Genomic DNA, 27,152 nt, shown 5'->3' on the forward strand with positions numbered 1-27,152 from the left:
CCTTAACACTATAGTTAAGGATTTATGGTTTAATTGGTATATGTACTCTCTTCACTAACTTTGACTATAATCCCATCATAATTTAGCAGATGATTTTAATTTTTGTTTCATTTTTTTTCGTGAAAATTCATCTTCTCTCTCCTCTCATTAAGGGGGAAAAAATCCTCTTCCATTACAAATATGTATGGTCAAGCAAAACAAATTCCCACACAAGTTGTGTCAAATAGTGTACATATATATGTACGTGCATAATACACACCCATATATATATACACACCCACCTATATCTATGTCTCTCTCTCTCTCTACATATATATATAAACAATTTGCTCTCTAAGTCAGGAGTTAGCATGCTTCATCATCAGTTCTCTGGAATTGTCAGTCATTGCCTCAAATAGAGTTTTTAAGTCTTTCAAAGTTGCTTAACTTTCTAAGTTAAGTCTGTCATCATTATACAAATTTTCTCCTGGTTCTACTTGTTTCACTCTTTATCAGTTTGTAGAAGTCTTCCCAGTTTTCTCAGAAATCATCCCCTTCATCATTTTTTATTGCCCCAAGAACATTCCATCATATTTACATGCCATATTTTCTTCATCTATTCCAGATGGACACAAATCTCTTAGTTTTTAGGTTTTTGAAAATAAACTGCTATAGCTATTTGTGTCCATAGAGTTTCTTTTCCTTTTTTTTTTTTTTTTAAATTTCTTTGGTGTATAAACAAAATAATGGTATTGTGAAGGTAATAAACTGATTAATAATTTTGAAGGTATAATTCCAAATTCAAATATCTTCTTCTACATGAGGCCTTTCCTATTTATTATTCATGGCTGCTACTGGGCATTTCTCTTATCTTTTCTTTCACATTCATCTCCATGTGCAAATACTGTTTCCCCCGAAAGAAAGCAAACTCCTGGAGGATTGGAGGTATTTCTCTTTCAACTTTGTGTCAACAGCACTCAGCACAGTGCTTGGCACTTAATAATGTTCAATGACTAATTGAATTATAAAAATGTAGTTCTGAAAACCTATTCACATTGGGAATGGGTTCAATAGGCAACATTATATATATACCATGAAGGGTATAGCACTCTCCAAAATCAATAAAGAAATAAGGGGGAAGGGATAGATGGATGCAAAAAAAAAGATAAGGGAAGAAGACAAGGGAGGGATTTCTGGGTGGGGGAGATTAAGTAACAGTAAGCCAAGTTATGGAGCAGAATTTAATGAAAGAGTTAACAGGGATAAGAAAGATATGTGTGTGTGAGGTGTGTGTATGTATGTATGTTAAAAAAACCTACTCACATTGGGAGTGGGTTAAATGAGCAAAACTATATATGTAAAACGAAGAGCATAGCATCCTTCAAAATCTATAAAGAAATAAGGAAGGAGGGATGGGCAGACAGGGAAGCAAAGAGTGAGGGAAGAAGACAAGAGAGGGATCCATGGATTGGGAAAGGTTAAGTAATAGGAAGGCACATTAGCAGCAAAATTAAAGGGTCAGCAGGAAAGGAAAGATATGTGTGTATCTATGTGTATGTATCTATCTATTATATGTATACATAAATTTATCCTTTCTTAAGTAGAGCCTGCTTCAGGATAAGAGTGGGGATGAAAGGAGAAAAAAAATAAATTTAAAAAGTGCATAGCAGAGAACAAAAGAATGATTTATAGGGAAGTAAAGAAAAGATGGATGCAGGAATATAATTTTTTTCTACTAATACATATATTTTCTTGAATTCTCCCTGATGTTCTGCTGGGCATATGACAATGTTCTCTTTTGTTTTATTTCATTTTGTTTTGTATTTCTTTTCTGTTTTTTTTCTTATTCTGTTTCTTTAAATAAAATAAATTTGGAAAAAAAAATGAATGTCCAATTATACATAGAAATAATCACTGCAAATTGTAAATACCCAATCCAAAAGAATACTAGAGGGAACAAGGTAATTGTAAATGTTTAGAGAGACAACTATAATAAAAATGGCAAAGAGAAATAAAATCAATAAAAGAAAAAGGCAACAAAACTGGGAGAAAAACATATATAATAACAATATTGTGAAGACAAAAAAACTTGAAAGATTTAGAAACTCTATTTAAACTTTTTATTTTTCTAGTTTTTACTAGGTACAAAAATTAGTCAACATGGCAGTGATTCTCAAAATCTTCATTGAGTGAAGATCAATTTCTCTAGGATTGTCCAATTCCAACAAGCAGGGTTATTACAAATATGAGGTTTCCACACAGATAAATTATTACCAGAATTTTTTCATTTTTTATCTGAGAAAGGAAGAAAAAAATCAGTTAAACATTCACTTTGCAAATCCATTTCCAAGATGATATATTACTTCTAAGATATCTTCTAGCTCTAAATCCTATGATGCTATGAAATACCTTTAGAAATTCTACTAAGGGTAGAAGACATCAGAAAATTTTTGCATCTGGTAGGCAGACATACTTCAACTCTTGCAACCATTTTACTAGATAGAGAAGATTGGACAGTTTTGGAGTCAAAGTTTTAGTATTTCGAATAAAACAAATGTACTTCCCTTCCAGTGATATCCTGTGAGCATTGTGGCCTTAGTATGAAAATTCTCTCTGTATATTTCAACCTGTTTTATTCATCTGAGGCTCATGTCAGAGATATAATTTGAACTTAGATTTATCATTTTTCCAATCATATGATGAGAAGAAACCAAACAATTTAAAAATTACTACTAATGACAAATATACAGAATGTGAATCTGTTCTAGATGATAATGATTTAAATTCACATGATTCTGGTTTAGATCTCAAATTTGCCCCTAAACAATTTAGCTTAGGTGCATGAAGTATTTTATAAGCAGAAAAATCATAATTATGTATCAGTGTTTAATCCTATGCTCTGCAGGCACCTCTGAGGATGTAGGGTGGGAGTGGCACTTGGACCAAGCATATATGTATAGAACTGTCTGCCTCCCCACCCCACATACTTAGGATAATTCCCATTCAAGTTCTTCCATATCCACAGCAGGATTTGAGGTTATTACTCATGATTTAGGCAAGTCACAGTGTTCCAGGGCTCACTTTCCATATCTGTCAAATGAATGACTTGGCAATGGAATGATTGTCCAATCATGATTTCAGAGGCTTGATGGTGAAAAAAGAAGTATCTCTTATAAAAGGCAAGTGCAAAATGAAATATTTTTAGATTTGGCCAATGTTTGTGGAATTGTTCCTTTTTGTTTTTTTGAAATAAGGAAATAAGTCAACAAAAATTTGTTAAGCATGTACTGTGTGTCTAGGCTATCTCCAGTGGTCTTGATCTATATCTGGCCATTGTACCCAGAAGAATCTGGAGGAGAAAGTGAGGCAGATGACCTTGCCCTCCCCCATTTAAATCTAATTCACTTGGATTTAATGGCATGGCATCACCTCCCTGATGTCATGACCCTCTTCAAGAAGGAAGGAAAAACAACAACAAGGGATACAAGAAGAGGCAAAAAAGTTAATCCCTGATCTCAAGAAATTTATAGTCCAGTGGGGGAGAAAACAAGCAAGTAATTTCTTACAAGCAAACTATATGTGGAATTGGGAATAATGGAATTCAAATTAAGAGCATCAGTAAAACATTTATATAAAAAGGAAAAATATTTTTAAAAGAGGCAGCTGAATTTGATGACAATCAAGTTCTCTTTGAAGTCTAAGTTATATCAGTTTTATGATTTGGGGAGGGTAAATTTCCTCTTGCCAACTTTTTTGTAGTTTTTTTTTTTTAATTTTGAGTATAACAAACATCAAAAAGGGAGCATTTGTAAGTGTAAAACAGAATAGAAAAAAGAATTATAGGTGAAACAGCAAAACTATGGTGTATAATAAAGGTGAGTACCCTTTTTTCTTTTTAAAACATTAAAATTTTCAATCTGATGTTAGGAAAATTTGGTGCTTTTATGATGGATATTTTGTGATACTATAGCAGGGATATCATCTTTTACATGATATCTCTTAATACTTTTTCTCTGTGAGAATGGAGAACTATTTTCTGCACATATTTTTTAAAGTTTCAAATCAAAAAGCTATTGATTATTCTGTTTCCCCTGGGAGACAAATGGACATCAAATAATGCCCAATGACAGATTGTTAATTTTGTACCAATTGACAATAATCATAAGTAACATTGAGATATAACCTTTTCATTTTTTCTTAAACTTTCTAGAGCTTCCTCTTTCTCTCTCTCAGGTGAGTTTCGGTTTCTCTTCTCATATCATTCAGTTGCCTTTTGCTCCTATTTCCCTCTGAACCCAATTTACATGAAGAGGTAGCTTTTCTCTTTGCAAAACTAACTCCTTTACATGAATAATCCCATCTTTTCCAGTACATTGCCTTGTCTATCATTCCTCCTCTCTCGCTAATCTCCAACAGAAGATTCTTCAAAATATTCTTATGTTTCCCCAATCAGTCACTTAATCTATTCATCCTTTCCAGCTCTACTCTTGACTTTTAGGAGTCTAAACTCCTTGAGACCTATGTATACTAGGTATCTCCATTTTTCATAATTCTTTGCAGTCTGGTTTCTGATCTCAGCATTCAGCTGAAATATTGCTAATAATCTCTTAATTGACAAATCTAATTGTCTTTTCTTAGTCCTTATCCTTATCAACCTCTCTGCAGACTTTGACTCTTGTTAATTATTCTTTTGTCCTTGAATTCTTATCCAAGTTTTCAGGACACTGCTCTCCCCTGGTTCCCTGCTTCCTTGTCTAATTATTGCTTTGCTGCTTCCTTCACTGAATCTTTATCCAGGACAGGCCCACTATTCATGAGGATTTCACCAGGGCTCTATTTTGGGCCTTCTTCTATTCTATGCTATCTCACTTGTTGATCTCATGAGCTCTCATTGTTTCAATGAACATCTCCATATGAGATCACTTGTCCAGCCCTAATCTCTCTTCCTCTCTCCCTCCTTTGTCTTTAGCCCTCCCTTCCCTTCTTTTTCCTCCTCCCTTCTCTCTCTCTCTCTCACTCTCTCTCTCTTTCTCCTTCTTTCTTTCTCCTCCAAAAAAGTGCAAAACAATTGGGGTAATTCACTTACCCAAGGTTACATAGCTAGAAGTGTTAAGTATATGAGATTCAAATTTGAACTCAAGTCCTTCTGACTTCAGGACCAGTGCTCTATCCACTGTGCTATCCAGATGCATCATCCAAGTACATTTTAGCCATCTCAAATAGGATGTGCCATGCACATCTTAACTCAACATGTCTAAAACTGAATGCAATCTTTGCCCTCATTCTAACTTTCCTATTTCTGTTGAAGGTACCACTATCATCTCAGTCATCCAAGCTCACAACCTAGCATCATCCTCAACTCCTTCCCTTCCAATACTGCAACTATCCTGGTGCAGGCTCTCATCACTATTTTATATTTGAACATTGAAATAGGTCACTATTTGATCTTTCCATGTCAGGTCTCTCTTCACTTGTAAAATTCAGGTTGACAACCTGATCTCTGATTTAATAAAATCTAGTGGCTCTCTATTACCTCTAGGACAAATACAAAATCCTGTTTGGCTTTTAAAGCCCTTTGTGACATAACCCCTTCCTTTCTCTCTAGTCTTATGCCTAATTTCCCTTACGTGCTCTGGGATCTAATGACAGGGATTTCCTTGGTATCCTTCAAATTCATCATTCCATCTCTCAACTGCAAGCATTTTCACTAGGTGTCCCCTATGTTTGGAACCCTTCTACCCTCACTTCTATCTGCTAGCTTCCCTGGCTTCATTTTTTTCAGCTACAATCTCACCTGGAAGAAGTATTTTCCATTCCTTCTTCATCTTAATGTCTTACTTCTGAGATTACCACAATTTCTCTTCTCTCTCTCTCTCTCTATATATATATGTATATATATTTATATACATATATCTTGGTTTTACCCAGTTATTTGCATACTGTCTTCTCCATTAGACTGTGAACTCCTTGGAAAACGGGATTTTGGGGGGTTGTTTTCTTTGTATCTCAGTGTTTAACAAAGTTCTTAACATACAATAGATATCTTGTGGAAGGTATCCTTGTTCAAGTAAGGATTGGATATCACCTCTCCAAAGTGCCTATTTGATTTTCTTTTCATGCTCTGTTTCCCATACCTGAAAAGTACTGTCCCCCCCATCCCCAAGGATTCTTGTTCTTCATTCATTTTCAGTACTATTCAAATCTTTTGGTTCCCATTTGGGTTTTTCTTAGCAAAGATACTAGAGTAATTTACCATTTTCCTCTCCAATTTATTTTGTAGATGAGAAAATGGAGGCAAACATTTAAATGACTTGCCCAAAGTCACACTAGTGTCAGAGGCTGAATTGGAACTCAAATCTTCCTGACTCCAAGTCAAGTGCTTTATGTACTACCCCTAGTTGCCTTCTTGGAATTTTTGGTTTCTAGTAAGACTCAGTTTGATAATTCTCAATGCAGTGATTCAAGTCAATTCCAATAGACTTGGGATGGAAAATGCCAATCACATTCAGAGAGAGAATTATGGAAACTGAATGTAGATCGAAGAATAGTATTTTCATTTTTTGTTTGTTTGTTTTTCTCTTTGTCATAATTTTTCCCCCTTTGGTCTGATTTTTCTTGTACAACATGACAAATATGGAAAAATGTTTAAAAGGATTGTACATGTTTAACCTATATCATATTGCTAGTACTATCTTGGGGAAGAGAAAAGAAAGGGAGAGAGGAAGAAAAATTTAGAACACAAAGTTTTACAAAAACTGTATGTTGAAAACTATCTTTACATGTATTTGGAAAAATAGAATACTATTAAAAAAATTTAAAAAGTCTAAGCCTGAACTTATCATTTATATTAGTGGTATTAAACTCAAATAGAAAAGTGTGTATGGGGGAGTGCCAGTATTCTGTACACAAGAAACTCTGTGAGCCACTTACTTAGTTTTAAAATGTAATATTATCTTGTATTTTAATTTATTTTGTTGAATATTTCCCAATTACATTTTTCCCAATTTACTTTTGATTTTGACTTGCACTCTGGGATGTTTTGGGTTGTGTGTTAGTTACTTCTGTTCTATTTGATATCTTTCCTGGTCCCTTTCTGCCTCAGTAAGAACAGAAATTCTTTAATTTGGAATTATGGCTGTAAAACTGTGCATACCCTTTGATCCAATAATGTCTCTACTGGGTCTGCATGCCAGAAAAATCATAAAAGAGGAAAAAAAGACCTCATGAGCAAAAAAATGTTTGTAACAGCCATTTTTATAGTGGCAAGGAACTGAAAATTCAGTGGATGCCTATTAACCAGGAAATGGCTGAATAAGTTATTGTATATGAATGTAATACAATATTATTGTTCTATAAGAAATGATGAGCAGGATGATTTCAAAAAGCCTGGAAAGACTTACATGAATTGATGCTGAGTGAAGTGAACAGAACCAAGAAAACACTGTACACACTGTACAAGATTATGTGACGATCAACTGTGATGGAAGTGGCTCTTTTCAATAATGACAATTCTAATAGATTTATGATGCAAAGTGCCATCCAAATCCAGAGAGAGAACAATGGAGATGAATGTGATTCAAAGCATAGTATTTTCACCTTTTTGTTATTTGTTTTTTTCTTCTGTTTTTTTCCCTTTTCTTCTGATTTTTCTTGTGCAGCATGATGAATATAGAAATATGTTTAGAAAAATTGTATATATTTAAGCACATATTTAATCTATATCAGATTGCTTGCTAATTTGGGGAGTGGAGAGGGATGGTGAGAGGGAGAAAAATTTGAAACACAAGGTTTTGTAAAGGTGAATGTTATTAAATACCATTAAAATTTTTTTAAAAAGACCTTCCACCAGACCAAAAAAAAAAAAAGAAGCACTTTGAAGGTAGGGAACTATTCTGATTTTGCCTTTGTATCTGTACTTTTCATAATGTCTGTCACAAAGCTTTACAAATGCTCACTGATTGATACTATAAATTGTTTCTTTAAACTAATTTTTTTTTCTTATTTACAGTACAATTTCCTAGTGGCATATTTTCTTCCTTCTATTCCCTATTAACCTCCAACCAAAGAGTAAACTTTAGCCTTATCTAAATGTCATAAATTTCAGATTACTAGAGCTGGATATGTTTATTGACCAGCTATTCTAAAGTTAGACTGGATAACTCCAGAGGAGCTTTTATAGTCCAGAAAGAAAAATCAGTGTTGCTTAAAAGAAAAGATTTACCTTTCCTTTTGGATTTTCATAACCATCTGAAAAAAAAAGAGAACCATTAACATTAATGAAAATAAAGAGGAATAATTTTGTCAACCAAGTGAATTTTGTGGCTGCTCAAGTGGGTAAAGCTGATCCTTACCTTTCTTCCAAAAATAAACATTTGCATAGAACAACACATCTCTTAATATTCCCCAGCCAACTAATCCTCCCATTACTTTTTCCATCCATCTGTTGGGAGATGCATCAATAAACTTCAATCCTAGTAATATAGTAACATCTAAAAAGAAAAGGAAATATTAGCCAAGATAAATATATATTTTTTTATTTTACACAAAATTATTCAGGTAGGATTAGGTTTTGTTTGTGTCTGTTTTTTTTTTCAGTTTAATTACAAAATATTGAAAATGAAAATCATGAGATGTGTTAAACAACCTTTTGATTTATTTACCAGTGAAATGAATGTGGGGAAGTGGATAGTGTTAGAGCTGGAGTCAGGAAGATATGAGTACAAACCTGGCCTCAGACACTTGCTACCTATGTGTCATGGACTATACAACTAACCTCTCTGTGTCTCAATTTCCTCTTCTGTAAAATGGGTTTTAGTAATGGTATCTACCTGCCAGGCTTGTTGTGAGGATAAAATTAAATCATTTTTGTAAAATGCTTTGCAAGTCTTAAAATATTATTTAAACGCTATCATATAAATGCTACTCATTATTGTTTTTCTCTGTGGTAAAGTACCTTGCACAGAGCCTGACATTTAATAAATGCTCAATAAATGTTTATTGATATGAATTATTTCAGATGGATTAAATATAATTTAATATAGCAACTGTGAATTAATATATATTGAATAAACAATTGTATTTTTTAAAATAAGAAATAATGAGCAGCTGATTTCAGAAAAGCCTGAAAAGATTTACATGAACTGATGCAAAATGAAATAAGCAGAATCAACAGAACATCATGCCCAGTAACAACAAATTTATGTGATGATCAACTGTGATGGACTTGGCTCTTTTCAACAATGTGGTGATTCAAGATAATTTCAATAGATTTAGGTTGGAAAATGCCATCCATTGGAGACTGAATGTGGATTGAAGCATAGTATTTTCGCCTTTTAGGGGGATTGTTGTAGGTTGTTTTTTTTTTTTTTTTCATGGTAGTTTCCCTTTTGATCTGATTTTTCTTGCACAACATGACAACTATGGAAATATGTTTTTTGTTTTGTTTTGTTTTGCTGAGGCAATTGGGGTTAAGTGACTTGCCTAGGGTCACACAGCTAGGAAGTGTTAAGTGTCTGAGGCTAGATTTGAACTCAGGTCCTCCTGACTTCAGGGCTGGTGCTCTATCCACTGCACCACCTAGCTGCCGGGAAATACGTTTTAAAGAACTGTACATATTTAGCCTGTATCAGATTGCTTGTTGTCTTGTAAAGGAGAGAGGAAAGGCGAAAAATCTGGAACAAAAAGTTTTGCAAAAATAAAGATTGAAAATGATCTTTTATATGTAATTAGAAAAATAAAGTACTATTAAAAAAAGTAATAAACAATTCAGAAATACTTTTATTCCCTCTCCATCCTTTGAGTGAAAGAGTATTCTTTACGCTTTATTTTCTAAGATGACATATAAATAAATTGGAACACTCTGACCCCTCCCTTTAGTTGACAACTTCTACATCAAAAAAAGGATAATCAACAAAGAATTTTCTAAGTTTTTATGAATTTGAAATTATTATTCCTTGCCTCTTTTGGTTGTCTCAATATTAAAATATTCATTTTTTCTTCAGCATTTATGATCTTTTCATGTTAAACTATGTGTTTTTAAAAATCGTGTCTCTGTGAGAAACATTCTGTGAGAAACTCATTCTGTGCTTTCTTAACTGGCTCAATGCTTACTGAAGAGGCAACTTGTAAAGTATTAAGCCACTAGTTTGAATCAGCTATTCAGATATACCTAATATTTTTTTTCTCTTGTGCTGACTAAGAAAAAGATTGTAAGGAATTCATTGACTACTTGTAGGGGAAAAAAAGAAATTTAAACCATTCTTTATATTAAAATCTGTGTATCTGTAACCTGAAGATTATAACTGTTCTAAAACTCTAATAAAACATACTACGTGATGACATTAATTTAATATCTAAACATCAAAAATCATTTCAGATTATTAGCTTCAGAAGATTCAGGAATTCAAATAAATTTATACATATAAAGAAATTGAAGTAGTTACCTGATAAAATCCTTAATACAAAACCTGTTAGAGCATGGGAAACATTAAAGATAATTCTCCTATGGAAACATCAAAAATAATATAATATAAGGTTCACATTTTATTTTAATAGCATTTTATTTAAAAGTTTTGAATTTTATTTTGAAGCTAAATATATAAGAAAGTTATTCAACTTTTCAGGGGCTATTTTTACTGGAAACAAGAAGATACAGTACTAAATCTAGGATTTGTTTTTTTTAATTCCTTTTTTTTTTTTCCCATGGAAACTTTCATTCTTACAACTTCAGAGGAGTTTTTGGATCAGCATAACACAATGAGACTAAGAACTGCATGTAAGTATTACTGTCAGGACCTAAGACTTAGATAAGGAGAGAAAAAACTGACCATGACAGAGGAAGCAAAACAGAGGGAAAAGGAAAAGAAAATAGAAATAAAAGTTTCACAGGTTTGTTTTGTTGGAGGAAACCACAAATTAAATGGAAGTTTTTTTCCTTTCTATAAAATAAGGAAAAATACTTGCATAATGTCTTGGAAAGAAAGAAGAATTTTTAGGTAGGATGGAAAAAAATGAAACCAAGAAGAAGATAGTGAGGAACCAGTGGAATTAAAAGTGTGAGAGTTTGGTTTGTCTGGTCATTGTGATGGGAGATGTGATGCAGTATGATATAGCAGAGGGTGGGTATTGGTCTGAGTTGCCATATATTTGATGTCATCATGGTCTTAAAATTTATCATTCTAGGGTTTTAAAGTATATGAAACATCTTACCTACATGATCTCATGTGATTTTCACAAAAGCCCTATGATGTAAGTACTATAGGCATTATTATCCCCATTTTACTGTTGTAGAAAATGAGAAACAAGGACGTTGGAGGATTGACTGATAGATTGATACTAACTTGGGGAAAAGTTTCTAATAAAATGTTATAAGATTCACTTCTTAGGCACTGATTTAATATTTTGACTAATGATTTGAACAAAGAATTTCAAGATAATACGTGTTAGCTCCTTTGCTTTGACTATTGACTTCCTTTAAATCCCAAATAAAATCTCATTTTCTCATTTTCAAATTCTGTAGGAAGTTTCTCTCTCTTTATTCAATGTCTTTCCTCTGTTAATCACATGTGTGTGTGAATATATATGTATACATATGCATACAGATATACATATATAAATAAAATGTATATGTTCATTTATATGTTGTCTTCCTTATTAGATTATAAACTCTGAAAAGGAAGGGATTGCTTTTTGCCTTTTTTTATCCAGAGCACTTAACACAGTGCCTAGAACATAGTAGGCACTTAATAAATGTGACAGATTGATTGATGTTGGATGACAGAATCAGAATCCAAAATTATCTCTTATACACTAGAATAATGAGCTTAATCTAAGGTAGTGAAACTGGGTAAGAATAAATTTAATAAGCTCATACTTAAATTAAAAAATTACACAGACAAAGGCTGTCAATCAAAAAAGCTATTGTAACCTTAGGATGCATTAGTACATTCATTAAGAATCAATGATTAAGAGATGGCATTTTAGGAAATAGTAATTGTGTCAGAAACAAGAGAAGTCCTGTTGGACTGTTACTGTGCCTTAATTAGGGCATATCTGCAATCCTATATTTTAGGAACTTGAAAACTATATATTAGGAAGGATATTGACAAAGTGAAATGTATCCAGAGCAAGGGGATCAGGATGAAGAAAAATACTAGAATCTAATCCAAATGAAAATTAACTGAAGGAAATGAGGATATGTAGTGTGGAGATGAGAAAAACTTCTCAAAGGAAAAACTGAATAAGCCATTTTGAGATTTTACAAAAGGGAATTTTAATTAGTTTTGGGTTAGCCTAGGTGTTTGTAGTATTTTCTAACTTTTATACTTTATAATTATATTAAGTCCAAAAGCAATTCATGTGATTTTGAAATTGCCCATTCTACTCCACTATATTTCTCATTTATATTATTCCTTGAAATCCTAACTCTCTGTCTTATAATTAATATTAGTAGAATAATAACTGGGCCATTGGTTAGTCATGAATTAAATAACTCTTATTTTGAAACTCCCCATTTTAAAGTTTATTTACCTTTTATGCTGAGGTGAAGGTCGAAAGAGAGCAATTATTTGTTGAAGGAAAGCCAGAAGTATTACAACACAACCCATAATAGCATGAGGCAAGTTGCTCTGCAGAGTAAATAAATTATATATATATAAAGAAAAACTTTTTAAGAGAAGTTGTCACCCTCTTAGTGCTTTATTTTAACTTTGCCCTTTACACACAGAATTAGCAGCTACCACTTAGAAATCACATCAGTTACTATCTATATAAATATAATTTTGTCTAAATGCTAAGGTAGTCCATTTTCTTGTACTGAAATTACAAAAGCAGACATCTGAACATCATGAGATAGGGCAACAGAACAGACAAGAGGTAGGTGAGTAAACTGGTGATGGAATTCCCAGAAATCAAAGGAATCACTGAATCTTAGAGTGACAAAAGTTCTCAGAATCTATCCTAGAATGACAAAAAAGAAAAAAAAAAACTTTTGCTAACTAGTCTCTTCCTAAAGACCTTCCACCACCTATCATAAGGTAGCAGTTCTATATGTGGATAGCTCAAATTGTTAGGAAACATTTTCTTACATTAAACCTACAGTCTCTTTGCAACATCCATAACCACCACATATTGAGAATCTGCTATATTCATGACATAATATAATAGCAGGCAGTGGAGCTACAAAGACAAAAACAAATAATCTCTCCCCTCGAGGTACTTTGTATGTCGTTCTACTGGTTGAACTTAGTTCTGCCCTCTGAGGTCAAGAAAAAGGAAATTAAATCCTTCTTTCCTAGGCTATTGGTTACTAATGAATTAAATGACATTATTTTCTAATCCCTTCTCACTAGCCCAGTCTCGTCTGGGAATGCTCATCCTTCTGTAAATTGTGGTGCCCCAAACTGAGCACAAAACTCTGGCTATCATCTGACCAAGGCAGAGTACAATGGAATCGTTATCTTTCTTTTTTATGAAGCTTATGTTCCTCAATTCCATCTAAGACAGCATTTGCTTGGGCTGCCTATAGCATATGCTGTTATTTCATATTAAATCTGCCTACCCCTAATGCCTTCATATCTTTTCAGACAAATTGTGTTCTACCAGCATTTCTAAAATCTCTTACTTTTTTAAAAATAGCTTTTTATTTACAAGTTATATGCATTGGTAATTTTACAGCATTGACAATTGCCAAACCTTTTGTTCCAATTTTTCCTCTCCTTTCTCCCACCCCCTCCCCTAAGATGGCAGGATGACCAGTAGATGTTAAATATATTAAAGTATAAATTAGATACACAATAAGTATACATGACCAAACCGTTATTTTGCTGTACAAAAAGAATCGGACTCTGAAATTATTGTACAATTAGATTGTGAAGGAAATCCAAAATGCAGGCGGGCAAAAATATAGGGATTGGGAATTCAATGTAATGGTTTTTAGTTATCTCTCAGAGTTCTTTCGCTGGGTATAGCTGGTTCAGTTCATTACTGTTCCATTGGAACTGATTTGGTTCATCTCATTGCTGAAGATGGCTAGGTCCATCGGAATTGATCATCATATAGTATTGTTGAAGTATATAATGATCTTCTGGACCTGTAAAATCTCTTACTTATGAAGTTAATCATTTCAAACCCAAATGAAGAACCTTTTTATTTATTCTTATTAAATCTTATCTTATTCAAGATTACTCATATTTATAGCTAGTAAGGTCATCCAGTGAGTTAAAATGATTCCTTCCAACTCTGCACTCTTCTATCAAAAAGTGGAAAGGGTTGTCTCACTAAGCAAAGAGTCTGCCACTGTAGAGATTGGGTAAGCATGAGCTAGGAATTTGGTAAATGGGATTCTAGTTCAGGTACAGATTGGACTAGGTAACCGCTAAGACTTTAGGATTCTGTCATTTTAGTTTCTTGTGTTTTCAACATCAGAAACAAGAACAGATCTGGGTCCAGATTTGAATGGGAAGAGCATAGGCTTTGGGGAATTACACAGTTCTTTTGACATCACCATCACTATAAGATCTTTCCCTCTCCCATTTTAAATAATGCTTCCTACCCATACTTTTGTAAATATAATCCTATATTAATGGGAATCATCAATGAAGCAATGAATCATCAGATATTAATGAAACCAAGGTGTAAATAATCAGAAGATATCTACAATTTGACTCAAAATTAATAGATTCTCAACAACAACAATAAAATGGAAGACTGACTTACACTCCATCCTTGGACATGTATAAAAGCTATCACTGTGGATACCACTGTCAGTGTCATCAGAGATATGTGTACCTAAAGAAAAATTGCATCTAGATTTAGACAATTTAATTATGGTAATTAGTCAATTAATTATGGTAACTAGCTACTGACAGTTTTATCTCTGGGCAAAAGAATCCTGGACAGCTAGGAGACACAGTGGATAGAGCACCAGGTCTGAAATCAGGAAGAGCTGAGTTCAAATCTGATTTCAGACATTTACTATATGATCCTGGGCAAGTTTCTTAAACCTTTTTTGCCTCAATTTCCTCATCTGTAAAATGAGGTGGAGAAGGAAATGACAAACTACTTTAGTATCTTTGCCAAAAAAAAATATGAAACGGAATCACAATCATTCATGACTGAAAAACAACAAAAAGAATCCTCTCATTTTTTTTTTTTAATTGGAGAAATCTAGGTATCTAACAATAGCCAAAAGAAATTCCCATAAAATTTTACGATGTTGATAATAACAACACAGCTATAAGCAAACTTTCAACTAACATGAAATTATCTGATTAATAAAACATTGCATGAATAACATTTTTAAAATACCAGAATACAAATATATTTAATGCTATGAATATATATATATATTATATATATATATATATATATATATATAAATTGGTGCCTGTTTTTTACTGGTCCTCATTAAGAATGTTAATTTTCATTACATTAATTTATAGAACTATAAATTCTATAGAACTATTTCTATAGTTGGAGGAGTTTGAACAAGTCCCTGCCTTTATTCCACTATAGAACTAACAAATATAGAACTATTTGTTAACAGATTTCCTTTTAATAGAATACTTTGTAGATGTATATTTTTATCTAACTAAACAGCATAGTATTCAAAACAGAAATCTAATTGTCTTCAATCTTTTAAATTTTTCTCTTGATCTTACTTTTCCCCCAAGCTATTCTTTTCATTATAATATACTACCAAAGGGAGAAAATTTACACTTATTCTTAAAATAAGTGTACTTTCTTTCTTTAATTATTAGATTTGGACAGGGATAAGGAACAGACCTGTGATTTCAGTCAATCAGCAGTAATTTGTATCCAAGGAAATTTCAACAAAACAAAACAATAAAAAATAAACAAGAAAACTTGGATGGATAGCATTTTTCATCTTAAGTGCTTCAGAGTTGTCTTGGATCATAGTATTGCTGAGAATAGCTGTCATTCACAGCTAAGCATCTTATAATATTATTATTACTTTTTATATACTACATTTCACTTTGCAGCAATTCATGTAATTTTTTATAGTAAGTTAATGGTCTTTTTTGGAATTAAAAAAAGACTAGCACTTACAACTTGGAAAGGGCATAAATTGTACTATCTTGAACAGTGATAATTGTGCTGAAGTACATAGCTTACTCTGCCAGCTCCAAGTCATGGTACAGAAGTTCATGTAAGTCTTAGGATTTCTGGAAGAATCCTGCTCATTATTTCTTATAGCACAATAGCATTCCATCATAATCACATATCACAATTTGTTTAGGAATCACCTCAATTTCCAATTCTTTGCTACTAAAAAAGAGCTGCATAAATATTTTTGGATATATAGATCCTTTTCCTTTTTGTTTTTTATCTCTTTGGGGATACAGATGTAATAGTAATATTGGTAGATCAAAGTTTTAAAGTTTTATGAGCCCTTTGGGTATAGTTCCAAATTGCTCTATAGAATGATCGAATATGTCCATAACTCTAACAGTAGTGCATTAATGTCTCATTTTCCCTCACCATTTGTCATTTTCTTTTTCTATCCTATACCAATCTCATTTTGCCCCCAATTTGCCCCCAAATCAGAGTATGTGTAAAGCAATGGAGCCTCAGTGCTTGCAGAGAGACCCCCTGTATTCTCCTCCTGAGCAATTGTTTGACCCCTTTACCATGTGTGGGCTGAGAGCTCTGGAAATGGCAAATGCTAATTCAGTGGCTTCTGATTTGCTGGGGCTGGGTATGTGCTGGTGGGGGTCTATGCTGGACTCTCCCTGTTGCTCCACTCTCACCTGTTGGACAGATCTTTCTGCCAACCTTCTAAGTTGTCTTGGGTTGGAAAGTTGTTTCACTATGTCTTTTTGTGGGTTCTGTCACTCTAGTACTCATTTATAGTCATTATTTAAAGATATTTGGAGGAGTTTGAGCAAGTCCCTGCCTTTATTCCACCATCTCATTTCTTTTAGGAGACTGATAACACTTTTTCTCACTGTTAAGACCTTCTCTTTGAGATAATCTTCCATTTACGCTTGTATGTGGGTAGCTAGGTGATGCAGTAGATAGAATGCTGGGTCTGAAATCAGGAAGACTCATCTTGCTGAGTTAAAATCTGTCATCAGACATTTATTGCCTGGATGACTCTAGATAAGTCACTTAACTCTGTTTGCCTCAATTTTCTCATCTGTAAAATGAGCTGGAGAAGAAATTGGCAAACCATTCCAGTATCTTTGCCAAGAAAATCCCAAATGGAATCATGAAGTTAGACATAACTAAAATATGACTCAACAACATAACTTGTGTGTACATAGTTATTTACATGTTTTCTCTCCTTTACAAGGTGAGCTCTTTGAGGACAGAGACCATGTTTTTGTGTTTATTTGTATTTGTATTTTTTTCAACCTGGCACATATATTGTTGACTGACTGACTAGATTCACATTAGTCTATTATATTTCTGTCTGTTTCAAATCAAGTTGAATCAACAATATTAACTAATTACTTATTGTACGCTCAACATTGCTTAGCTCTAGGGATAGAAATAAAAGCAAAAAGAAAAACATTTGCCCTTAAGGAGCTTACATTCTAATAGGGGACATATGACTTCAAAATACAATATCTATTAACTAAAAAAAAAAAAAAATCCCATAGGGATAAATAATTTGTTTTAATTTGTGGTATGCAGTAATTTCAGGTACTTAATGTGACTTTTCTCTTTTTTTCATAATAATGAAATTTAGCTACAAGGAGGCCACTAATATTATAAATAGAACAAATGTAAAGTTCAACAATCTGTAACAAAGGCAAGATAAAAATTTACAGTAAAAACCCACCTGTGAGGAAAATAAAAAAGCTTTAGATGCTATTGTAAAAATGGAATAGGTTCGTTATTATGACAAATTATGGCAGAATGTTGGATACATTTTCAGATGCTATACATTCACATTCACTCACAAACCTGAAACCAGAGCTCTTTGCCAAGAATTTGCTTTATCATAACACCTTTCCAGAAATGGGCAAAGACCATGCCTGTGGTTCCTACTGTCATCCAGGCAACAAGCATGATAGAACCTATTTTTAAAAGAGCAGAAACAATATTTTTTTTATCCAAATAGGCTTTGTGTTCTAATCAGTTCTTGTACAATAATCATGTTATGCCATTATTTAAATCTCCTCCTACTCTTTTAGTATTTAAAGTCCAGCATACACCTTTATGAAACCTCTTTCCTGAAGAACAGTAGAATCCTTCTCTCTACTGGATCCTAGGAATTTTTCTCTTCAGATCACCATAGGCATTATCATTGAGATGGGGTAACCATGACATTAAATAAGACAACAGTTTAATAGCTAAATTCTGATTCATGTGATCATGAGATTTGATACTCTTCCCCTATATTTTGTGTAAAAAGAATATACTTTAATGTGATCCCCTATTAGAATGTAAATTGCTTGAAAAATAGGGATGGTTTCATTTACTGCTTTTATATTTCTAGCACCAAACATAATTTTTTTGGCACACAGTAGGCACTTAATAAATGCTTGTTGATAAATTTAGCTCTTTGGTTGGAAAAATCTTGTAATCAATAACTGTTATATTATTGGAAGAATAGCTATTTAAAAGGCTCGTGCCCATTTAGAGAGCATGAACTGATTTCAGTTTTTACATAGTAATCCTAAATGTGCCTCCCTAACAAGGAATTTCCCATTGTCGCTCTTTTCCTCATTGCAAAACAATACATAATGTCAACTTTGTATTCTGCTAGAGGCAGTTAAGTATGATGGATAGATCTGGACCTGGAATTAGCAATCTATATACTGCCTTAGGAGATTATTAGTTGGGCAAGGTACAACTTCTTAGTGCCAGTTTCCTTATCTGTTATCATGGAATAATAATACTTAGCTTCCAAGATTATGTCAAAAATTAAGTGAGATAACACACATACTACATGCATATAAACATGTACATGCACAGTTTGCAAACTTAAAATGCTATTTAAAGGTTAAAATGGTATTATTATTATTCCTGAACAAATATTTCAACAAAACAAATAAAATTAGGGTTGGAAAAAAGTTGACATCAAGGTAGCCATTAAAATAGACACACCAATAGCCTTCACAGTGTTAAAAAAAATCTTTCTGTTGTGATTATTTTATATAGATGTTAACAGAATATATAACATAGATTCTCTTCTGGCTTTTTTTTAAAGCCAAGCTTTGGATAGCATTGAGTTAAGGAGTTTTCCACAAGAAAATTTCATCTAAAAACTCAAATCTGCAAATATTCTGCTAATTATGTTCTTAGAGAATGATTTTGGATAGGGTGGGGTATTAGTGTTATCCATTGAGAGATTAAATATCTTGTCTAGAGTCACACAGCCAGTATATATTAAAAATGAGACTTGAACCCATGCATTTCTCACTCCAATATTGTTCTTTGTATCTGTTACTAGGTTTCTTCTAATGATCTCCTATTTATGCCATACATTATGTGGGAGTTTAATAAATGTGAATGAAAGTAAACCAATGAACAAAACCCAGATTCCACAAACTGGACACTACTGCTAAGGACATCACTTTCATTCCCTTTTCCCTTTGCTCTCTGGCCAAATATACCAACTTTAAGATATTCTTTAGCTTTTTCTTTAAGCTTTGACCTAACTCAAACCAGTTAAGAAATGTTTAGTAACTTAAACTTCAAGCAATTCCATTTCTTTATTCATCAATTAGGGAGAAACCCATAAAGAACATACATACCATGAACCTTAATTAGAGTTGGTATTGATGAGAAGGAATTTCCTGGTTCAGAGATATTTACTTTCTGAGACGTTATTAAAGGAATCTTAGTATGTTTCCTTATGCGTCCTGAAAATATTAACATTGAGATACTCAGTATAAAAAATAATGAATACACGTATGCATGTAAAGCTCTGACAATCAGGAAAGCCTTTGATTTATGTTTTAAGAGAAGTGATATTGAGAATGTGTTTTAACAAAACAGTTGCAACTTTATATTCAGGAATTTGCTATTAATCTAGAGCACTGATATTTCATTGATGAAAAGATGGTTTCAGGGCCTCATAAGGTTGGTATGCATTATATTATCCTGGATTTAGCGTCAATTTTACTTAACTCTGTTTCTTAATGCAGAGAATTGTGAGGAATTATATGAATTACATGCATATGACTTTATCTTAAATCCTAGGTTTGCTATAGTTTGTATATGACATTAGGAGCATAGGTTCTCAGAGTATGGAGGAAGTTTTAAAATCATTTAGTTCTGGGATTTGCTGAAAGATTTCTGGGGGTGTATAAATATGGACAGGAAAAAAATTAATCTTTATTTTAAAATAATTAATTTCTTTTGTGGCAATCCTGTGTATTTTATTTTATGCATTTAATAATATTATTTTATAAAGGAGTTAGAGTCTTTACTACTCAACCAAATAAGTTTATGCTCTTCCCATCTTCAGTTGTTAAATTTCTTAAATATTTGCATTTTGGAAATCAGCAAATATTACAAATTAGTGTTTTATTGATTGTTTACTTAAGAAAGGAATGGAGAAAATTTTAATAATGCAGGCTAAACTTAAAAATGTATTCTATGCACATTTTTTTCCCTCCAGGAGAGTTGATTGTTAAACATTTACCAGCTCATCACTGGGTCCATGACAGAATATAGATTAAGAATCCATGGTCTAGTCCAGATCTCATTTTACAGATGAGAAAACTGAGACCTAAAGAGTTGAATGATTTGTTCAAGTTCACACAGGTAATAAATGACAGAGTTGGGGTTCAAAACCAGTTCTTCTGACTTTAAATTTGGTGCTATTTCCAGTATTTCCTTGACAATAAGCTCTTCTAGTTGTCCTTACACTGCCTACTCCACTCTACTTCACCCTTTACAAAAGAAATAGACAGAAAGGTAGGAAGGAAGGAAAGAGAAAGGAAAGAAAACTAGGAAGGAAGGAAGGAAGAAAAGAAAGAAGGAAGGAAGGAAGAAAGGAAGGAAGGAAGAAAAGAAAGAAGGAAGGAAGGAAGGAAGGAAGAAAGGAAGGAAGGAAGAAAAGAAAGAAGGAAGGAAGGAAGAAGGAAGGAAGGAAGGAAGGAAGGAAGGAAGGAAGAAAAGAAAGGAAAGAAGGAAGAAAGGAAGAAAAGAAAGAAGGAAGGAAGGAAGGAAGAAAAGAAAGGAAAGAAGAAAGGAAGGAAGAAAGGAAAGAAGGAAGGAAGGAAGGAAGGAAGGAAGGAAGAAAAGAAAGAAGGAAGGAAGGAAAAAAGGAAGGAAGGAAGAAAAAAGGAAGGAAGGAAGGAAAGAAGGAAGGAAGGAAGGAAGGAAGAAAAGAAAGAAGGAAGGAAGGAAAAAAGGAAGGAAGGAAGAAAAAAGGAAGGAAGGAAGGAAAGAAGGAAGGAAAGAAGGAAGGAAAGAAGGAAGGAAGGAAGGAAGGAAGGATATTGTGTTCAATTTTAGGTATTACATTTTGAAGAAGACCTAAATGTGCTGGGTTCTACTAAAGCCTCATTATGTCAGGGAGATGAACTTGGATTCTTAAATTCCACAGTGGTAGAAAGGTTTCTAGCTTTCTAAGCTAGAAAGACTATGAGTAAGAGCCTAGTGACCAACTGTACTTCTGTCATATGAGGGCCAGTTTAGCTAAATTCAGCAAAACTCTTTCTCCTCCGAGTTGTGTTTTTCCCACTCTGCTATGTTGTATATCACTAATAGACATTCATTTTAACAGGATTTCATTAAATAATTCCCCAGTGTGCTTAGGATCAATTGGTAATAAGGCAGTTCTTGGGAGCAACTCAATGATTGCTTCTAGCATGAGAATCCAACTTTTCAAAAGCGTGATTTTAACAGTTCTTCCTACATTACTTCAACAATAACATGTACCTCTGACATAAATATAATGGAGGTGTGATCTTTGTCCTCCATTACTATTTTTCTCTCCACAAAGCCCCTTGGATAACCCTGTAGCATTTTGGATTCTATGGAACACCATTTGTCAGTCACTGCACCAAATTATTGATTCTTGTGCTTGTAGCTTCTTAAAAAGATGGGAGAGATGGGAAGATTGGGAAAAACAGTTTTTCCCCCTTTTGAATTTCTCCCATTCATTACTGAAGTCTACACCCAGGAGTCTATAAAACAGAAAATGATGGGGAGAATAAAGCTGCTGAAAATAAGAAAAAAAAATTCCTTAAAAAAAAAAAACAAACCCAAATCCTTTGACCTTCTGAACTCTGAGATTTTTTGAAAGCTCTGGAAAAGCATAGTTTGTTTTGCTTTTTTTTTTTGGTAAATGCACTTGGGGAAAGTTTCTATGTTAAGAACACACTAAAAATGTAAAAGACAATTTAAAGAAAGAAAAGTAAGAAATGATAAAATATGGGAAAGGAATAAAGGGCAGAATCCTTAAAAGAGTCATTGTAAAGCTTGCAAAGGATCCCTTCTCTTTTTGTACCTACAGTGGGAATATCCCATCTTATTAATGCTGGCATAAGGTAAACTTGGTGTCCTGTCACATGGAAGCTTATATAAATCTGAATGAATGTTACTCACCATTCTGAACTGGTCCCAAAACCAAAAAAACATAATAAAGGCTGTCAGAATCACTTTGTTCAACTGTTATGGGATTACTGGTAACAAAACTGCATTTGATGACACCATTGTTGTAAGATGTCTCTATATTCTTCACTTTACCCTATAAGAAGGCAGACAGATAATTACTTAATTGCTGGATGCTCTATTTCAATTAGAAAACTCTCTGGAATTAATACATAAATGATTTGTCCACAATATCCAAGGTAGAAAGGCAGATTGTGAAAGCCAGGGCTAGAAGTATCCCAGTTAAGTCTTATTGTTTTTTCCACTTGAAATAGGTTTCAAATACAAAAACCAGCTTATATGCAACTTTTCATAAGCATAGCAAGTTATACCTTGTCTATCGCTATTTAACTTCATTTTAGGATCATCTCATGAGCTTGAGTTTTTACAGAGTTACTTTGAACATCATAAAAAATGTTTTAAAAATCTAACACTATATAAGCAGACTGTTTTAATTATTTCTTTGTAGAAAAATAGAACTTTTTTTTTGTTTTATTCCATGAGTATATACGGAACTTGCAATTACAGCAGACTTGGATAAGCACAAATTAATTGGCACTATTTTTGTGGTCAGAGGACTGGGATTCAAATTTCACCTCTGACCTTGAGCAAATTGCTCAACTTCTGAAAGATTTATTTTACACACAAACACACATGTATACAAATATATAATATGGATTTTTAGTAAAAAATTATGGGTTCTCAAGAGAACATTGTACATAGCAACAAGAAGATTATGTAATGATCAGTTCTGATAGAGATGACTCTACTTAATAATGGGGTGATTCAGACCAATTCCAGTAGACTTGTGATGGAGAGAGCCATCTGTACCTAGAGAAAGGACTATAGGGACTGAGTGTGGATCATAACATAGCATTTTCATCTTTCTATTGTTTGCTTGCTTTTTTTTGTTTCTCATTTCCCCCGTTTTGATCTGATCTTTCTTGTGCAGCATAATAAATGTGGAATTGTGTATAGAAGAATTGTACATGTTTAACATATATTGGATTACTTATTATCTAAGGAAGGAGCTGGGGGAAGGAGGGAAGAAAAATTTGGAACACAAGGTTTTACAAGGGTAAATGTTGAAAACTGTCTGCATATATTTTGAAAATTAAAAGCTATTATTAAAAAAAAGTTATGGTTTCTAATCTTAGATCCTGTTACTATCGTTTAGTCTTTTTGAGATTGTTGACTAATCTACAAAATGATAACAATATACTACTACTTACCTCAAAGGATTGTTTTCAGGGAAATATTTTTTAAAAAGCTGAATAACACTATATAAGTATGAATTATATTTTATATACTCCTGTGGAACAAATCTCTTGAAAATGCACCTATTGAAGGCTAGCTAGATGGCCTAATGGAAAAAGCCCTGGCCCTGAAGTCAGGAGAACCTGAGTTCAAATCCAGCCTCAGACACTTAATACTTCTTAGCCACCTGACACTTAGCCACAAGTTACTTACCCCTAATTGCCTCAAAAAAAAAAAAAAAAAAAAATGTATCCACTTCCTGAAACCTTGGGCAAGCCACTTAAAATTCTCTCTCCCTCAGTTTTCTTATCTGTAAAATCACCTGAGTTCTAAAGTAAGAGCACTTGTTTCTCTTACCTCAATTTTCTTATCTATAGAACAGAGATAATAAAAGCACGTTTAAGGTCACAGAGCAATTATAAGGATCAAATGAGATAATATTTCTGGTACTATATAAATATTATTAAAATTTAACATTTATATGTTGTTTTAAGTTTTGTAAAGTATTTTATATAGTTATTTGTATTTGATGTCAAAATAAACATCATGTAATCATTCTCATTCAGAGGTAGTTTGATTGAAATAGAGTAAAAAGACATTGATGATTAAAATAAGATGTACCTAGAATTTAAATTTTCTTCTTTATACAAAGAATTACAGTTTCATTTTATTTTTTATTCAAGGGAACAAAGTAATGACTTTCACCAATAGATCACGTAGATATTGCAAAACTCAGTGATATATTTGTTTTCCTTAATCTAAAAAGCACAAGAAGAATTAAAGATTATAGAGCTTACCAGGTCTTTAATAGTTGGAGGTGATCGGCCAGACGTTGAGGCATATTGAACTTCTACTTGTTGAGTCATGTTTATCAAGCAGATATAAACATCATCATTGCCCTGCAAAAGAAAAGAGATTTCAACATTCAAAAAAAAATTCATGATTAAACATAGAATATAAAATTTAAAAGCTAAAAACTAGTGGCCAATTGAATAAAAGGCATGATACATGGCTTAATATAGCTATAAAACTATCAAATTTGTCTTATAGGGAATCCCATAAGTGGTGAATAGATCTAACTATTTTGGAGAACAATATGCAACTATACACAAGGGCTATCAAATATGTATATTCTTTGATCTAGCAATACCATTACTAGGTTTGTACCCCAAAAAGATTATTAAAAATAGGAGACATTTAACTTATCTGTATAAAAATACTCATAATAGTTTTTTTTTTCAATAAAAAATTGAAAGGATGCTCATCAAATGGGGAATGGCTAAGCAAATTGCAGCATATTATTGTAATGGAATATTATTGTGCTACAAGAAATGACAAGCAAGTTATTTCAGAAAAAAAGCCTGGAAAGTCTTATATGAACTAATACAAAGTGTACACAGTACAGTAATATTGTACAATGATCAACTGGTAAATGACTTAACTACTCTCAGCAATACAATGATCAAAGACAATCCCAAAGAGCTTATGATGAAAACTGCTATCCATGTTCAGAAACTTTCTGTCATTTGACTATAGACTGAAGAATACTATTTTTTCTTTCTAATTTCTTCCTTCCTTCCTTCCTTTCTTCTTTCTTTGTTTCTTTAGTTTTCCTGTACAACATGACTAATACAGAAATGTTTTACATGAGTGCAAAAAGTAAAAATAAGGAAGATTCAAACAAACAAACAAAAAACCTGGTATTTGTATATTTGGAAACATAGACCATGCCCTGACCCCCATTCTCCTCTTAGAATTCTAGTTTAATTTACTTAGTTGCTCTTTTTTTGTAAAGCTGACAAAATAATAGGGACAGGAATAGACTTTTAAAAGACTGGACCTCTATAAGAAGACAAGTTTTTTGCTTTGAATCCCCAGTGATTAGCACAGTACCTGATTCTTGTTGATTGACTTGCCAATGACTGTATTACTGTGGTATATGGAACTCCTCCTACCAGTGCTTGTGTGTACCATCTCCAAAACTAATAGACTTAGAAAGCTGGCTTAGAGTAATGAGAATTTAAATGCCCAAGGTCATTCAACCATTAGGTATTAAAGGTAAGACTTGAACACAGATCTTCCTGGCTTTAAGGTCAGTACTTGATTATACAACAATGCTTAAAAATTATATCTACTGGGGCAGCTAGGTGGTGCAGTCGATAGAGCACCAGCCCTGAAGTCAGAAGGACCTGAGTTCAAATATGGCCTCAGATCTTAACTATCTCTTTCTAAGCTTGCAATTATCTTCCTCTTCCTCCAAATCATAAGGAAAATTAAAAGTATTTTATCTTTAAGAAAAAGTTGAAGTCCCTGGCATCAAGGGACTTCACTCTTATGTGAAGATAATGCATTCTTTCCTTATAAAAACGGAAATAATTTTTTACATAAACTTTTAAAATTGATTTTTTTAATCAGGAAAAAATCTGCCTTCTCTCCCTCCAACCCCACTTCTTCCTCATCCCACTGAGAAAAAAAAACAAAAACTCTATCACAAAGATGTAGAGTCAAGAGAAAAAAAATCCCTAGATTTGACTATATTGAAAATCTCATTCTATATTCTGAGTCATTCACCTCTTAGTTAGGAGGTGGGTTTCATCATGAGTAATCTGGATTCACGGCTGATAATTATGCTGTTCAGAGCTCTTAAGTCTTTGAAAATTTTTAATCTTTACAATAATGTTGTTACTGTATAAATTATTTTCCTGATTTTATTTTCTTCCTTCTGCATCAGTTCATATATATATAAGGCCTTCCAGGTTTCTCTGAAATTAGTCCCTTCCTAATTTCTTATAGCACAATAGTATTCTATCATATCTATATATTATAATTTATTCAGCCATTATGTACACCCTTTTAGTTTCCAATTCTTTGCCATCAAAAAAAGACCTCCATCTTTGGAATTTGTTTCTTTGTTTTAAATAATAGCTTTTCGTTTTTTTCAAATACATGCAAAAATAGTTTTCAACATTCATTTTTGCAAAACTTTATATTCCAGTTTTTTCTTCTTCTTCCCTTGCCTCTCCTTTCCCTAGTTAGCAAGCAATTCATTATAGGTTAAACATGAGTAAATCTTCAAATGTATTTGCATATTTGTTATGCTGTGCAAGAAAAATAAGGTTAAAAAAGAAAAAAAAAAAACCATGAGAAAGAAAAATTTAAAAACCTAGCAAACACCACCAACCACCACTAAAAAAAGATGAAAATACTATGCTTTGATTCACATTTCACTCTCCATAGTTCTCTCTCTGGCTATGGATGGTTTTTTCCATTACAAGTCTATTGGAATTGCCTTGAATGACCTTATTGTTGAAAATTGCCAAGTCCATCACAACTGATCA

The 27,152-nt window shown here is 32.9% G+C and overlaps 1 protein-coding gene across 1 annotated transcript in view; it reads right to left on the reverse strand.

The window, feature by feature from the left end:
• Nucleotides 1-2,085: 2,085 nt before the first annotated feature.
• LOC127561257 (putative ferric-chelate reductase 1) overlaps nucleotides 2,086-27,152 on the reverse strand; it is a 44,558-nt gene continuing 19,491 nt past the window's right edge. Inside the window, exons 4-13 of the mRNA XM_051996547.1 lie at nucleotides 24,612-24,713; nucleotides 22,513-22,654; nucleotides 19,707-19,814; nucleotides 17,911-18,023; nucleotides 14,695-14,766; nucleotides 12,508-12,605; nucleotides 10,422-10,480; nucleotides 8,331-8,468; nucleotides 8,201-8,226; nucleotides 2,086-2,274 (exon numbers count right to left, since the gene is read on the reverse strand). Coding sequence (XP_051852507.1) covers nucleotides 2,185-2,274; nucleotides 8,201-8,226; nucleotides 8,331-8,468; nucleotides 10,422-10,480; nucleotides 12,508-12,605; nucleotides 14,695-14,766; nucleotides 17,911-18,023; nucleotides 19,707-19,814; nucleotides 22,513-22,654; nucleotides 24,612-24,713 — 948 coding nt within the window. The 3' untranslated portion in view covers nucleotides 2,086-2,184. The remainder of the gene's footprint in view (nucleotides 2,275-8,200; nucleotides 8,227-8,330; nucleotides 8,469-10,421; nucleotides 10,481-12,507; nucleotides 12,606-14,694; nucleotides 14,767-17,910; nucleotides 18,024-19,706; nucleotides 19,815-22,512; nucleotides 22,655-24,611; nucleotides 24,714-27,152) is intronic.

The sequence above is a fragment of the Antechinus flavipes genome, chromosome 4 (assembly GCF_016432865.1).
Source record: "Antechinus flavipes isolate AdamAnt ecotype Samford, QLD, Australia chromosome 4, AdamAnt_v2, whole genome shotgun sequence".
In the NCBI taxonomy this organism is placed as follows: Eukaryota; Metazoa; Chordata; class Mammalia; order Dasyuromorphia; family Dasyuridae; genus Antechinus; species Antechinus flavipes.